The sequence below is a fragment of the Papaver somniferum genome, chromosome 8, assembly GCF_003573695.1.
Source record: "Papaver somniferum cultivar HN1 chromosome 8, ASM357369v1, whole genome shotgun sequence".
NCBI lineage: Eukaryota > Viridiplantae > Streptophyta > Magnoliopsida > Ranunculales > Papaveraceae > Papaver > Papaver somniferum.
Genome location: NC_039365.1, coordinates 5574261 through 5589546, shown reverse-complemented (window position 1 = coordinate 5589546; position 15286 = coordinate 5574261). Strand labels below are relative to the sequence as shown.

At 37.2% G+C, this 15286-nt stretch overlaps 3 protein-coding genes across 3 annotated transcripts; all 3 read right to left on the bottom strand.

The window, feature by feature from the left end:
* Positions 1–271: 271 nt before the first annotated feature.
* Positions 272–1347, bottom strand: LOC113306615 (NDR1/HIN1-like protein 12). The gene has a single exon (XM_026555539.1). The coding sequence runs from the start codon at positions 1140–1142 to the stop codon at positions 420–422; it is 723 nt and encodes a 240-aa protein (XP_026411324.1). The 5' UTR covers positions 1143–1347; the 3' UTR covers positions 272–419.
* Positions 1348–6952: 5605 nt separating this feature from the next.
* On the bottom strand, positions 6953–8179 carry LOC113304087. Its single transcript, XM_026553169.1, has 2 exons — positions 7765–8179; positions 6953–7681 (listed from the first exon to the last, which is right to left on the bottom strand). The coding sequence occupies exon 2, from the start codon at positions 7595–7597 to the stop codon at positions 7061–7063; it is 537 nt and encodes a 178-aa protein (XP_026408954.1). The 5' UTR covers positions 7598–7681; positions 7765–8179; the 3' UTR covers positions 6953–7060.
* A 1996-nt stretch (positions 8180–10175) lies between these two features.
* LOC113304265 (signal peptide peptidase-like 2) lies at positions 10176–14926 on the bottom strand. Its single transcript, XM_026553340.1, has 14 exons — positions 14442–14926; positions 13759–13917; positions 13536–13647; positions 13190–13309; positions 12878–13029; positions 12578–12757; positions 12361–12395; positions 12010–12166; positions 11819–11872; positions 11379–11471; positions 11133–11275; positions 10883–10953; positions 10677–10760; positions 10176–10557 (listed from the first exon to the last, which is right to left on the bottom strand). The coding sequence occupies exons 1-14, from the start codon at positions 14574–14576 to the stop codon at positions 10418–10420; spliced, it is 1635 nt and encodes a 544-aa protein (XP_026409125.1). The 5' UTR covers positions 14577–14926; the 3' UTR covers positions 10176–10417.
* Between the last annotated feature and the right edge of the window lie 360 nt (positions 14927–15286).

Genomic DNA, 15286 nt, shown 5'->3' with positions numbered 1-15286 from the left:
TTTTTTCTAGTTTGTAGTTTAATATACCGCTATTGGAACAGAGTCAACACTCCATTTAGTTTACGATCTCATATTGCGGATCTGATATTCTACTTTGACTTGTTGCCATTAATACAAGTCTAGCTAGTTGGGAACCAAACTCGAATCCCTAAATGAGAATAGAGTTGATGCCTCAACCACTTGCAAAGAATATCGAATATGTTTGCCAAACCCCAAAAGCAAAGATAAGCTAGCCTAGTGAAGAGAATAATATACTACCGCACAACAATTAAGCTAGAAATAATTACCTTATGATCAAGAACAAAACATAATTATATATAAAGAAGCTAATTAACATGAACAAGAAAAAGAAAGAAGACGGAGAAATTATGCAAAAACTAACTTACAGACCTTACAGTCATATGAAAAAAAAATGTTGTTTATATATCAGCATGACAACCAGGAGATCCAAGTAATGGAACTTGACCTAAAAACCCTTTCTTAAAACCAACTAACATATCACATTTCACAACCACACCATACTTCCCACTCTTAATTGCACCAGCTTTATATCTTACTCTTCCCAACAAAACTAATCTTAATCCAACAACACCATAAGCTTCATCCATAACTAAACCATTCACAACCTCAAGCGAAACCGGAACCGCCACCCCTCCACCTAGTATCGGAGACAAAGCTACCGTAGTTTTCTTATCGTGAAACAGATCAGGTAACATAACTGGTGGTGTTATAGCTTGATTACGATACGAAACGTAAGCTGAAAGATGATCGTAAAATATAGATACCCTCTTGTTTGAATTTCTCGTCACAATTGTGAACTGCATGGATGTTGTCAACAGTGTCGGTGCTGTTGTGTTTAGCTCATATATTGCAGCACCGACTACTGTGAAATTTGGCTTGTGAGGACGATATACTAACCATACTATAAGTGTTGTAACACCTGCTAAGAGAAGAAAAATAAGTATGACTGAGCAAGTAAGTTTACGAGAATCACCACCGGATTTTAAGTCAGAAGTCATGCCGGCACCTTCTTCTGATCCTCTTCCTGATTTCTTTTTTGATGACTCTTCTTCGGCTATCTTTGTCTGGGCTTCATGATCATGATCAGCTTCTTTTGGTGTGTGTTCATTCTCTTCAGCCATTAGGGAGATGTTTAGGGGGGTTTATATAGAATTATTACTGATAAGTTGGTGAGAAAGTGATAGAGATTAAAGAAAAGAAAGAAAGTTAGTTCGGAGTAAAGAGCGCTGAGTGAAGAGTGGATGGTGACGAAGCTGGATATAAAGAATTCTTGAGACAGTTGGAACAAGAGAAAGGCAAAGGAAAGAAGAGAGAAATGAGTGTGTTTCTTTCGAGTCGTTTTCTTCTTTCTTTATATACACAGTTAAATATTCTTGTGCATTAAAAAAAGTAGTAAGAGGCCGGTGGCTGGGTTACCTACGCCGTGAGACCAGCCGGAGCCTCCGTTGTGCAGATCTTATCTTGATAGTAACAAATATTCAAAACGAATATAATTAGGAAATGGAATTTTTATTTGTCATCCAGTGGGTTTTCTTTTTGTAGTGGTATTCCTTTAACTTTAATTTGAGTGATTCTTTTTTTCTTTTAATTTCTTTTCTCCTGTTTTTCTTTTTTGCTTTCTTTTTGATCTAATTTTTGGCTTTTGTTTTACCAAATTTTCCCTATTTTCGTACTTTAAAGTTAATTAAATATTTCTTACATGAAACAAATGGATAGATACCCTGAAAGCTTTTTACACTGCTCATCATGGTCATGGATGCTTCAAAGATGAATCCTATTATTCGGGCTTAAATAGGGTGGATTTCTGGGAGTTTTTTGGGGTCATGAAATAACAACCTATATGACCCCTTATCTATATTTTTCTTTAATGTCTAATCTATCCTTAATTTGATTAGTGCTAATTAAATTGATTAAGCTAACTAATCAGTCTTAGTGAATCGATCAGACTAATCCAAACATTAATTTTTTGTAAATCTAAACTTGTTTTTTTTGAGTTTTGAAGAAGAAAAAATGGTGATTTTGGTGAAATTTTTTTGACAAATTTGAAGACAAATGACGAAACCCTTCATCACAAAACTCAAGATAACCTTATAATCAACTCCTAACATTAATTTTATCAGTTCAGATCCGTCGAAAATCTGAAAAAATATCTGGAATTTCTGCTGTTAAGGCTGGGTAAACTTGTCGAACCGGCCGAAAGTCAACACAACGGTTAGGATATTAGAAATTACCAGACGTAACACCACAAAACGGTTGGGAAATCAGGAACTCCCAGCCGTGATTACAGAAAACGGACAGGAATTTACGAACTTCTGGCCGTTTTTATTCCCTGAATAACCTGAGTCTGCAAAACGGCTGGGTTGACAATACATTCCCGGCTGTAATTATATTTGAAAGTTGAGAAATTTTTTGATTCAACATGGATTCTTAATACGATTGATAATTACTAATACTTTCATTAACTAGACCACAATAAAACTCATTACATGCTTAATATATCGCCATTACAAAGTTGGTTTTAATAACATCCCTTCCGATGTATCAAAAGATCTTTGATGATGGTCATTTGAGATTCAAAGTTGAAATTATAACCTTTCCATTTCCTCCATTCCTTGTTAGCTTGAGCTACGACTTCTTCATCAGTCTCACCTCTAAGTCGGAGTTTCTTGCACATACGAAGTAAAGCCATATACTCTTCCATTTTTTTGCATAAGTTTGAGAATCGAAGATACAACTCAATCGCATCGCGGTTGTTAGGGTTACCTGTTTCACTACAAAAAATTTCAAAAATCTTCTTCCAATAAGATTGACTTGGTACACCACCATTGTTTCGTTCTTCTCCCTTCTTTGGATAGCATAGCACAAAATTTTGAGAAAGAGATAAGTCTTCGTCCAAATTAAAGTCGGGTTTATCCATTGAGTACATTGCATTGAGTTATTAGGAGTTTTACTAGAGCTTGTAGGTGTGATTTTGATTTGGAATGGGTGGTCATATGGATAACAAGTTATTTCAATTTTAAAATAGGTGTTTGAACAGCTAGAACCTTCTATAGATTAGTCTTCAAACGAATATATTTTTCAAAATTCAAAAAACTAGTCGATTTGAAGTGGTACAAGTGAAATTATAGAGCATTACGGCTGGGAAATGCTAGGCATACCAAGCCGTAATTCTGTATGACCTGCAGAGTTGGTGGTTGGTCAGAGTAACGGCTGGGATTCCTGGACGTAATCCTGATATTTTACTTTTAGCCAGAAAAACGGCTGGGATTCCTGTCCGTGCTGGAAATTATGGCTTGGATTTGTAGTCGTTTCTAGGAGCCATTTTTTTTTGTTTATCAGAGTATTATACGGCTAGGAATGTCCCAACCGTAAATCCACATTGATGGGTTTCCAAACCGTTACCCACATAACGTCTAGGAAGTATCTAGGTCGACCAAGACGTAAACTAATTTACGGATATAAGACCTGACCGTGATTTCAACATGGCTCGGATATCTAGACGTAAACATGACTCATTGTAGTTCAGGGAATTTAGACCAAACAACAGCTAGGTTTTTCCCAACCGTGAACAGGACACAAGCGGGTTTCCTAACCGTGGTGCATTTTAAGGCTGGAAGTTTCTAACCGTTTTCAGTTTACGGCTATGAAAGTTTATTTTTCAACATTTATATGCATTTTCGGCTAGGTTTTGTGAAGCAAGGACCTAGCCGAAAATGCTTGAAAAAAACAATGATGTTGTTTTTTTCCTCATTTTTCTTAGATTAAACACATTGAAAGACTAACATTCATTCATAAATGCAAAGTTATAAAAATCCATCCATCTCAATCCTTAACCACAGAAAGAAAACAGTAAAATGTCAAAGTCTTAGATAACAAAATATTCATGAAGTAAAATACTAAAAACCGAGTAGATTGTCATTCACTTGATTCCTCCCAGAAAACTCTTGTAAAAACTCATCCAAATCGTCCTCTTGGTCCCGTTCAACAACTGGTTCTACAACTCTAGCCTTTTTACCTCCTTTTCCCTTACCATCTTGAGTGTGAGTCTTTTTATCTCCACTACGTCCACCTCGAGCAGCACTTGTTCCACCACGGCCTTCTTTTTTTCCACCTCGAGCACTTGTTCCAGCACGACCTCCTTTTTTTCCGCCTCTTCCTTGCTTTGATGGAGCTTGCTCACGAGGGGAGTATCCGAGTCTTCGCTAGAAGAAGGAGACCTAGCCCTCTTATTTCTCCTTGATCAGTCATCTTCTTGGAATATAAACCTCCTTTCTCAAGGAGTATTATGCCTTGGACTCGATTCCGAAGTAATCTTAGTTCAGGGGCGATTATATTCTCTCCCGAATCAATCACACGGGTGATGTTCTTGGACACCCAATTAACTCGTTCAACCTATTTTTCATATCAAATACACTTATTCATAGCTAATCAACAAAAAAAACATTTATAAACATAATTAGTAGTATACGTACCACCATATTCTCTCATTCATTTTGTTCATTTATCTCTTCCGCTGATTTTGAACTCTCCTTCGCCGCCTTCTTCAAATATCTCCGCGCCTCGGGATCCAAATTTTCTACATAAGGATGAGCTCACTCTTGATACCATTCCATGTAATTCGCATCCGCTTCGGATGTCCCATGAGAAGCTTCAAGCGCTCTTGTACTCATTTGGTTTGTCGGTTGGGAACAAGCATTCTAATCTTCGACCGACGGAGCTATTGTTGTTGCATAGTTCAATTTGACATCTTTGTTCTTAAATATGGAGTTGGCTACGCTCAGTGGAAAACGATGTTGTTGATAGACGCATTTATGTGTCTAATATAGCTCATTTGTATATATTGTTAGTACTCGATATTGTACTTATTTGGTTATTTTATGTATTTGTAGGTGTTTTTGGAAAATAATCTCTTGCGGCGAATTTGGCTAAAAATGTGGTATCTGGACCTCCGTTGATAACGTACCGGAAGCGCCTCAGAAGTGTACCGGAAGTATCCCAGAAATACCCCGGAGGAACCCCGAAAAAAGTGCGGAAAATGCCTCAGAGGACACTTGCTATACGGACCCTTGATTTTGGATAAGGGGTAACCTAATTACTAAGGGGTGACCTATTTCCAGGCAGCTGCTAAAGGGAGAACAGCACAGGATAAGGGCACCCACCTTCTTCACGTTTTGAATTAAAAAAATGGCGGGAAAATGCATGCAGCGTCTGGCAGATTTGAAGATCGAATTTTGGACGTGATTTTAGGAGATTCAATTGCTGTATTTGGTACGTATGGACTCTGCATGACTAATCAGGCCTGATACAATCAATTGGACCCAGCCAATTGGGCTGGAATGGCCGGGAGAAGTAATCAAAGTTCAAACAGGACACGTACTTTCTGTTCAAGTTTCAAAGATTTGTGAGAGATATTTGGGAGAGTTTGACGCTGGAAATTAATGTATTTAGTCTTGTTCACGTCTTAAGAAGAGTTTGGTACCTATTTTATAGCTAACAGACGCGTACAAACACTGAAGAGGTGATTATTCTCTCAACAGCGCCGAGAAGAAAAAGAAAAGAAAAAGTCAGATTCAGTAGAGATTTTTGGGGATTAAAAGACTATATAAGAGTTGGTTCAAGTCATAGAAAATTTTAGAAACCTTTAGGAGAGATTGGGGAGCAAAAGAAAGACCAGGAGAGGCGTGAGAAAAACTTTCAGAGAAAATATTTTCTGCTGCTGCACAGTTGAAGAAGACGAAGAACAGACGCTTCTGAACCGTCGTTTTTCAATAGTCATAGCAACTGTCGTTGTTTTACAGCAGTTAGTGCTACTATCGTTGTTTTTAAGACCCTTTCACTTTGTAACAGTGACGCTGTAACATTTATACAGCGTTGCAAACTTCTTTTTACACCATTTTCATCAATAAAAACACATTATTAAGCCATGGATACATCTTATGATCATGTTTTTGGGATGAGGAGCTAAACCCCATTAGCCAAGGCGACGGAGGAAGCCATTGTTCCACATTAATTGGTATAATTCTAATTTTACTATTTATTTGCAATATTATTATTATTTGATTATTTGCATGGGATTGAATTGAAATATTAGTTCTTATTGAATAGTTGTGAATTAATTTGATGAAGCATGCTGGGTTTTAAATACTTTTGATGTTTTATACTCGTTGATTACAACTATTACTTCAAGAATATATTTGAGGCAAATATTAGAATTATTTTTAAAGATAGAATTGCATGATTTTTATTTAGAGTTTATCAATTAATGGATCAATGGTGGAATCCTAGTCTTGGTATTTATCTCCAAAAGTTTGAACTATTTTATTTATTTGCATGTTTAATTTAAATCTAGAAAAATTGTTTTCTTCACAAGTCCTAAAGAACCTTGTTTACCACTACAACTACAATCACTATTTGAAAACCATCAGTTGTTGAAGTACAATTTTATGCACAATACCAATTTGGCGGAGCGTTCTACGAGGATCCAAAATGACGAACCCTGTTGAATGAAACAAAGGTCCCGTATATGTCGCCACATTAGAAAATACTCTATCACCAACTTCCTCATCTCCATCCTCATCAAGTTTCAAATATGGATCAAACACCACATCATTAATTGTCAAAGCATCCAATTTTCTCCTCATTTTGACCATTTCATTCTCTTTATCCATGTGTTGGGTCCCGTTAAAGGGGTATCTTCCTCCTGTAGGTTTCTCTAGAGGCCATTTTGTATCCCGAGTAAGCCTCAAGGATTTGAAATGGTCGTAAACCCATGACTACGGAACATAAATTAATCAATTATACATACAAACCAATATATATATAAAAGTAAAATAAACCAACATTTGTTATATTAACACAAAAATATACTTGGATAAGAGCAACACATCCCGTAATTTGTGTTATGTTCCACCTGGAAGCTTTGCAAAGATTCTCCATCACACTAGCAAGGAGGGCGGTGCCCCACGAGTACCTAGGAACCTCGTTTGTTTCCGGATCGAGACTGAGAGTCTTCAACCACTGCAAATAAAAAGCATTTACCTTATTTCCTGAGAAATCGGGAAAAAAAGACGGTCCCAAGAGCGTGCAACAAGTAAGCTATAGCCGTATGTCTAGCTCTTTCTGCGTCCATCACGATCTCTCCATTCTTGGTCTTACGGTCAGAATCCTCAAACTTCTCCCTCAGACGAACCAGGTTAATCTTCCTTGACTTATTAAATGTTTCATGATGTTCAACCGGTTGTATAACTTCCCTTTTAGCACTAGGCGGGCCTCCAATCTCAGACTCTTCTTCCGCTTGATATTTGCTCCATCCAAGACAGTGGTTATCCAAGACATAAAGCTCATCATAAGGTAGAGTATTGTTGAAACCCTCATACACAGCCTTTTCTTCCAAAGCAAGACCGCTGATTTCCTTTGCATCATCCGGAATCATAGTCATCTTGCTGAATGGGAGTTGGAAAGTCATGGTTTCGGGCCAGAGTCTTTCTCTAAAATTACAAACTATCACAACATCATACGACTTCTGCATCGCCTCGATTCCAGACCATAACCCCGAAGATTTTACCAAAGCTACCATATCTGGATGCTCTGGATGCTCACCCTCCAACGGCCAAAACCTTGGTTGTTGGTGCTTTAGTTTAGGAACTGCTTCAACGGGAAACTACAAATAATATAAAATTTTGGTTGTTACGATTGAATACCCATAATAAAATGAAAACAACATATATTAAGTTGATTTATTACCTTTGCGGCATAGACTCTAGCATCCCATGATGACTCGTAACCAATCAAGACAGAACGATCTTTTGGCAAACCCTAAGGTCTCCCGTTCTTCTTTTTAGGTAAAAAATCCATAGCATCAATGATGTCTCTTACATTATCCATTAGTGGATACTTATTCTTTCAATCCTTCTTATCCTCCTCAACCACTGCTTTACCTTTATCAATAGCAGCACCACTAGAACTACCAACTTCAGTAACAACTACACCTTGATTAAGAGCAGCACTAGAAGTGGCAACTTCAGTAACAGCAACAACAATATCTACACCTTGATTTCTTATAACAACCGCATCTACACCTTGACTTCTTATAACAACCGCATCTACACCTTGATTTCCTACAGCGAATCCACCTTGATTTCCTAAAACAACTTCACCTTGATTTCCTACAGCAACTTCACCTTCATTTCCTCCAGTAACAGCAAGACCATCATTTCCTCCTGAAACTCCACCTTCATTTCCTCCACTAACAGCAAGCACAAATTCACTTACTCCAACCTCACTTGTATTCTTTGCGTTTGCAACCAAATGGTTTTCCGTGACGAGGTTGCGGAGTGGGCTCACTAGAAGGTGTTACTTCTATTGATCTTTTCTTCCTATTTTCGTTTCTGTTCAAAGACAAACCAGACAAGAATGCAAAAGAAGATAAGTCACAACGGCTGGGAAATCTTGACAAAACCCAGCCGAGAGCGTAAAAACGGCCAGGATGTATGCAAAGTTGCAGACGAAAATACAGTTACGGATGGGTTAACTATCAAACGACCAAGACTTACAAAAAAACGTCTAGGAAAAGTGAAAAGTCTCAGCCGCAACAAAAATAACAGATGGGATTTTGATTTATCGACCAAGCCGTAAAAACAATAACAGCTGGGAAGTTTTCTTTTCTAATTTATTACTCATATTACAGATAGGATAACCTAGACGTAACCACTACCGCTGAAACATGAATTCGAACACAGGGATATATACGGCTAGGAAAGTCCCAGCCGTGATTAAGTTGTGCGGATGGAATTATTCTATCTCGTACGCATCGACTAAATTACGGCTGGGTATTCAAAGATTTCCCAACCGTGAGAATATAAACGTCTAGGAGTTCTTAGATCTCCCAGCCGTATACATATAAACGGATGGGAAACAAACATATACCACCCGTGATACTTATTTACGGATGGGAATCAAAGAACTCCCAGCCGTAAACAGTTTCTGAAACTGTTTTTTCAGACCTAAAGTCTTCGAAACTTAATGAAAGATCGATAAAAAGTTTAAAAAAAGAGTGGGTATTTCGATTCATACCTTATTGATGTCATCTCAGGAGTCTGGGAGGTTGGTCCATCTCCTTCATTCAATTCCTCTTCATCTTCACTTACCACTTCTTTAGTTGAAGTTGGTTTATCTGCTTCAATAGGAGGTTGATTCGATGAAGGCTAGCCTAATTTTTCCTTTTCTTTCATTTTTTACACTAGAAGTTTAATCGAAGACAATTTTTTTTTTTGGAATCAACGATTAATCGTTGACTAAAAGAAGAGGATGGAAGAAGAAGAAGAATGGAAGAAAAGGGGCAGAGAAGAAGAAGGGAATGAATAGGGGAGTCAGTTTTTTTTTTGTTTTAATGAATGGATTTCAGTTTTTTCCAATTAATGATTTTCATTTTTTTTTTTTTTGGATTAGATTAATCAGTTAATGGAAGGGTAGAAATGTCTTAAATAAAAATGAATGAGGGTGCTTTGAACTTTCACATAAATCTGATCTCCCCTATATTATTTAGTCTCCACGTAGCATTTTAAGCTCCCAAAATCACACACCCTCGAAGCTTCGATAATAGGATTCTTAAAGGTGAGGTTGCGAGGTTATTGCGCATACAAAACATATTTTTAGATTACATGCAATTATTCTATTGTTCTGAATTCCATTTCAACGGACTTTATTGGTAAGGAGGAAAAAAGAAAAAAATATCTAATCAACAACAACGCCAATAATTTATCTATAAAACGAACAATTGATGCAAAATCCTAAGCCACTTGAATAGAGATCGCAAGTACATGCTCTTTAATCATGACAATGGTCTCTTTAGTCTTTACCAACCAATTTGCTGGTCTTAGTTTTATCTGATGGCATACCATGGTCATGGTGGGTACAGCGTGTGGGCATGGGCAAACATGTTTTACAACCAGCAAAAGCAGTGTGTAAATGCAGCTCACGCTCCTTCAACAGGATCCTTTCTCTAGAATGTGATAGTAATCCTCGGCTTTACAAATGTTAAACCAGATTGAAGCTTTATCATTCTAATAGCAGTCAGTTTCAAAATTATTATCTAAGGTCCTCCTGGGTTATTAACATTGATTCTGCTCAAGTTCTTTACCAAGATAGAGCCATAATTTTGCAGAAAAGGGTAATACTACTACCCCAAGTATACATTCAGTACTTGGCAACCGAAACAATCCGATAAAATCAGAAAGTATCACATATATCTTAGTACATATGCTGTGCTCCTGGTAATCTCTTTCTTGTACACTACAAATTACCGCTAGTATTTCTATTTAACTTTACTTGCGGTACAGATACAGTTAATGTTAGTACGAATATTACTATTTATACAAACACAGGTAATAGTAGGGCTTCAGTGTTGGTGTTCTTCCATTTCTTCTTCTGGTTGATTGGTGGGTTGAAGTTGGAAATGAGGGCAGGGTCTAACAGGTTCTCCCCTAGACCACAGGTTAGAAAGATCACCTCTAATCTTTCCCAGTGTTATAAATGTGCCTGCACCCACCATAACACAAGAGTTTGTTATGAAAAACAGAGTAATAAGATATAATATGATAGGAAGGATTAACTTCGGCTTCTCCAAATTAGTCACCATGTTCATTTGATTTACATACCGAGGGTGAATGGAACAATGTAAAGAAGAGCCGGTTGGCCATGTCCATCCATCAAATTTAGAGCTACATACGTGATGAGGAGACCTACAAATTGAACGCATTTCAAAGGGTTAATTACGAGAACCAACAAGAGTTACCATATTTTCATCTCTAAATTTTAACATCAAAAATGTATCCGGTTTTATCTTACAGCTATGAAGCCTTACCTAGACCGTATGCTGACATTGCCCAAACAAAATATCCAGCTCGAAGAGATTTTTTGGAAAGCCAATCATACCTGAAAGACATTAACAATATCACTCAAACCGGCCAATGTAGTTTATACTGTTTCCTGGTTTTGAAATTCGTTTCTAATTCACCACATGACTAGGTAGAAAGTACAACTACATCCAAAGAAGGTACTGCCCAAAGTTTTCAATATTGAAACTGAGCCAATAAATGGTTCAGAGATTTGACCTCAATGAAAAGGCGATAAGTAATCCTGGTAACAGGATATCACCGAACCCGATAATGCTAAATCCACCCCAAGGATCGAACATACGTGGGATTTTCAGTAGCATTGGAATGCCATCCTCTCCACTTCTGTCACCGCGAGCAACCTATACAACTGGGTGTCAGTCCAATCTAACACTTCCACAATCAAGTCGTTATGGCATACAGATACAGAAATATATTGATGAATCAACAATATGGAATACTTACCACAATCATCACACTTTCATTGAACCAACTCTTGGAAACAAATACCCAAAATATGTCATACAAGAAAGCACAACTGAGCAGCACGGTTCCCACCTGATTCACCCAGTTACGCATAAGATATCACATACAGAATTAGAGCATCATCATGAATAGAATGGCATCCTTGAAACTGATAAATAAGTAAAACAACGCATTCTACACACTTCCACTATAAGGAAGAAAAATATCCCTATTTTATGACAACTGTTCATACGCTGAGTAATCTTCTTTTTCCTTCCTTCCAACAGTGAAAATCAATTAACAGATAATTATTATTTTCTGTTTGTAGGATGGTTCATTTGGCCGTGGACCGTTTATGACAATAAAAAAGAGAGAACAAATATAGCGACCATGCTTTCAAACACTTAAATCAATGAAACTACGTGAGAGGAGATCATCACCTTGAGATTGGGTACACGGACAATTTGAAGAACTGTGATTATTAATGCAATACCCTGATTGGAAAAGGGAAAGTCAAAACATTCAGAATTGGGTAACAGAATTTGCGTTCAACTGTTGGTACAGTATGTCATCAACTGAAAGAGGAAATAAAAGCAACTTGAGTTGAATGAAATAAAAGCTTCATTCTTACAAGGATGTCTTGGCCAATCCAGGCAAAGTTGACACGTCGATAAACTGCCCATACCACAGCAAAGGTTATGCAGAAAGGAGCAACGGCTAATGTAAGGTAAGAAATAGCCCCAAAGATTGGAACTTTAATAAATGTTTCTCCAGCAGATTTAAACCACCTGCAATATTCAAGCAGCAATTTTGTTCATTTCAAATAACTGGATAAAACCATATAAACTTGTAAAAGCTATCACCAGCTTTATTTTAAAATTTCATTTGAGAGGAAAAAAACAGAACATCATCTTTATGGAGAAAACTAAGACAAGGCTTATAAATATTGAGTTAAACGAAATTTCATTTGGGAGGCATATACCTCAGAAGCAAAGCAACTAAGCAAGTTTGCAGGCCCTGTAAAAGAAACAACAAGGTCCACTCTTAGTTACAGAAAGCCAATGAATCAAATCGTAATTTCTCACAAACATGAACCTACACATCTAACATATAAGGTGAGATGCATGCGTGTATATATATACTTCATTTGCATGATAACTATATGTGAGAATGTAGTATTTTGGAGATTAAGAACGCACCTCTACCCCTCCAATGCAGAATAAGACCACCAAAAGCTCGATGAACCAGTAGGACATAAGTTTGTAAAGCATAATCAGGAAGCACGAAGCGACCACAACAAATAAAACTGCAGACATCGTATTAATGTCTACTACGCCACTAGAACCTTGTTCAACATTCACATAATCAAATGAAGCATCCTATAACCAAAAATGCAGATCACCTATTAAGCAGAGTCATGAGGTGGGGGAGGGAAAAGAGAGACAATCAGTGAAGTAGAAGGTAGGAGAAAGATGGAAATAAAGGGTATGCAAAATCACCTTTAAAATCTTATCTTGTTCAATAGCTGCTTCTCTTGCACTCCAGGCAGACCAAAAAGACGAGCATAAGATCGTACCGACTGCCATGAGCCATAAGAACACTTCTGCTATATCGACCAGCGGACGCTCTGGAGAGTATAGCTGCACAGCAACTGCAAACAACCCCAAATGTCAGAATGATCCGATAAAACCAAAAAAAAGAATATAGGTAAGTTCCATACAACTGACAAGTAAAGACTAAATGTTGAACCAAATGGAACATCAGATAACAGACTAAATACTTTTGAAAACAGGAAATAGGGAGAAGCTCACCGTTAGAAGTATTGTTCATGCTCGACTCCAGAAACAAGCCAGCATCTTGTGGGAGCATAACAGCGGGTATAGTGATATTAAGATCTGTTTCATCGGGATCACACACCATCTTGTACAGTTCTGCAAAATGTGACAAAAACAAAACAATCAAAAGGCACGAAACATATATGTATAGTAATATGCCTCCAGCATTTTATCACTCCCCATGACATGATGAAAACAAGATAGAAAAGATTGGCGAATCAAGTTTAAGGGTCATTTGTACTTTTGCTAGATGGCTCACATATGTCTCCATCTACAAATATGAACTTTCATCTTGCGGTTGAATGACATAAAAACGAAGTACCTTTTTTGAAATTTATGATGAGGATGCCTGAAGCACCAGCAGCTTCAGCATGGTTTGCTTTGGTTGTGAATTTGCAGTTACCCCTATGGACCAAAATCACTTCTCCAGCAAGCTAATGCAAAGGACATAAAATTCAAGATTATGTGAATACTAACAAAAACAAATTATACGCGTCTTCCTCTTTCACCAACACCATACACATTTAAGCATGACTATTGCATACCTTATTCTTGGGCGGACTACACAAATCAGGAGGATCTGCAAGTGCAAGTTTACTATGGTTTGCATGTTTCTCTTTTGACTCCATGGTTGTACCAAAACGAGCACCAACGCCAACAAACTCCTGACTCTCTACATTATCAATCCATGTCTGGACTTTTACCTATCAATCACCAGAACACAACATAACTATATGTTCAAAAAGCTTCGATAACAACTATCGGGAAGTTTCAAATTGAGTACAACAAGGATAAGCAGAGTTTCAAGTAATCCCCCAATCAAATTATGTAAGGGAAGCAAAAGCCATTAAGACCAGACATACAGCGTGTAACAGGAGAACATATTCTTTCAGTTTCTCTTTGTGATGAACTAGGTAATGCCCTATGGTGGATATTGATTATCCCCAAAGTTAGGTGGATAGCAACAGAAATGAACCCCCATAACTAGAAATTGAACCCAAATTACAGAAATTGATGCCTCTAGTAAGGCAAATTAACAAAGGCAAGCTTATAAAATCATCAAATTCCTCTCTAGAAGAACAAATTAGACCATTTTAACATAATTTTTACAAAAATTAAAATTTGAACTAGAACCCCCAAAAGGGGAAAAATTTGAGAAAAATAAGAGAACCCCAGATTAGAATATACAGAAAGAAGAAAAGGGGTTCAAAGTAAAAGAGTTACTTACCAGAACAAAGTTATTAGAACAACCAGGTTTCTTAGGAGCTTTATCATCTTCATGAACAATATCACCACCAAACACCAACTGAACCAGACACAGTTGAATCAACCCTAAAACTAACAGCACCCTCCTTGAATCCATGAACAGATCCAATCTTTATAACCAAATTAAAGAAAATTCAGATATGGGGTTTCTTATATCTGCATCAAATTTGAAGAAGAAGATGAAAAAGTCACAAAAAGAGTCTTCCTTTAATTTTCTTAGCGTTTTTTCTTTGTTTGTTTGTGTCACTGTTTCATCTTTCTTTTTACCAACCAGATATTATCAATCAAACAAATCAAAACCCAAAAATTAGATTAATTAGCTAAGTGTTAATAATATAATGCGGATGATGTTTGTTTAGGGTTCTAAATCTTAAAAAATCTTGTAAGAGAGGAGTAGACAAAGTGACAAATGAAAAGAGTAGGAACCGTTAAAAATCCAAGGCGAGACCCACAAAGAAGATGATGATAAGCAGAGAGAGATGCATGAGATGTGAGTATAGCCCCACTCACCTATCCGTACATTTAGGGTATGGTCGGACTCGGCTATATCCTCTGCTTCCGCAATAGAGGCGTTACACGGTGTGAAAATCCATCGGAATAACTTCCGCCAAACATCGGAATAACTTCCGCCAAACAAATAGTGTTTACTTTTCACTTTTGTTATAGGGAGGAGGTATTTAGATGAAGGGAGTGGAAGAATCAGAGTTAACTCACGTACTCATAAGTGAGTGGAATTTTAACTTATATGTGATCAGAATACTCTTTAAATTTGAGGCGTTTAACTTAATGTACTAACCCAACTCATTC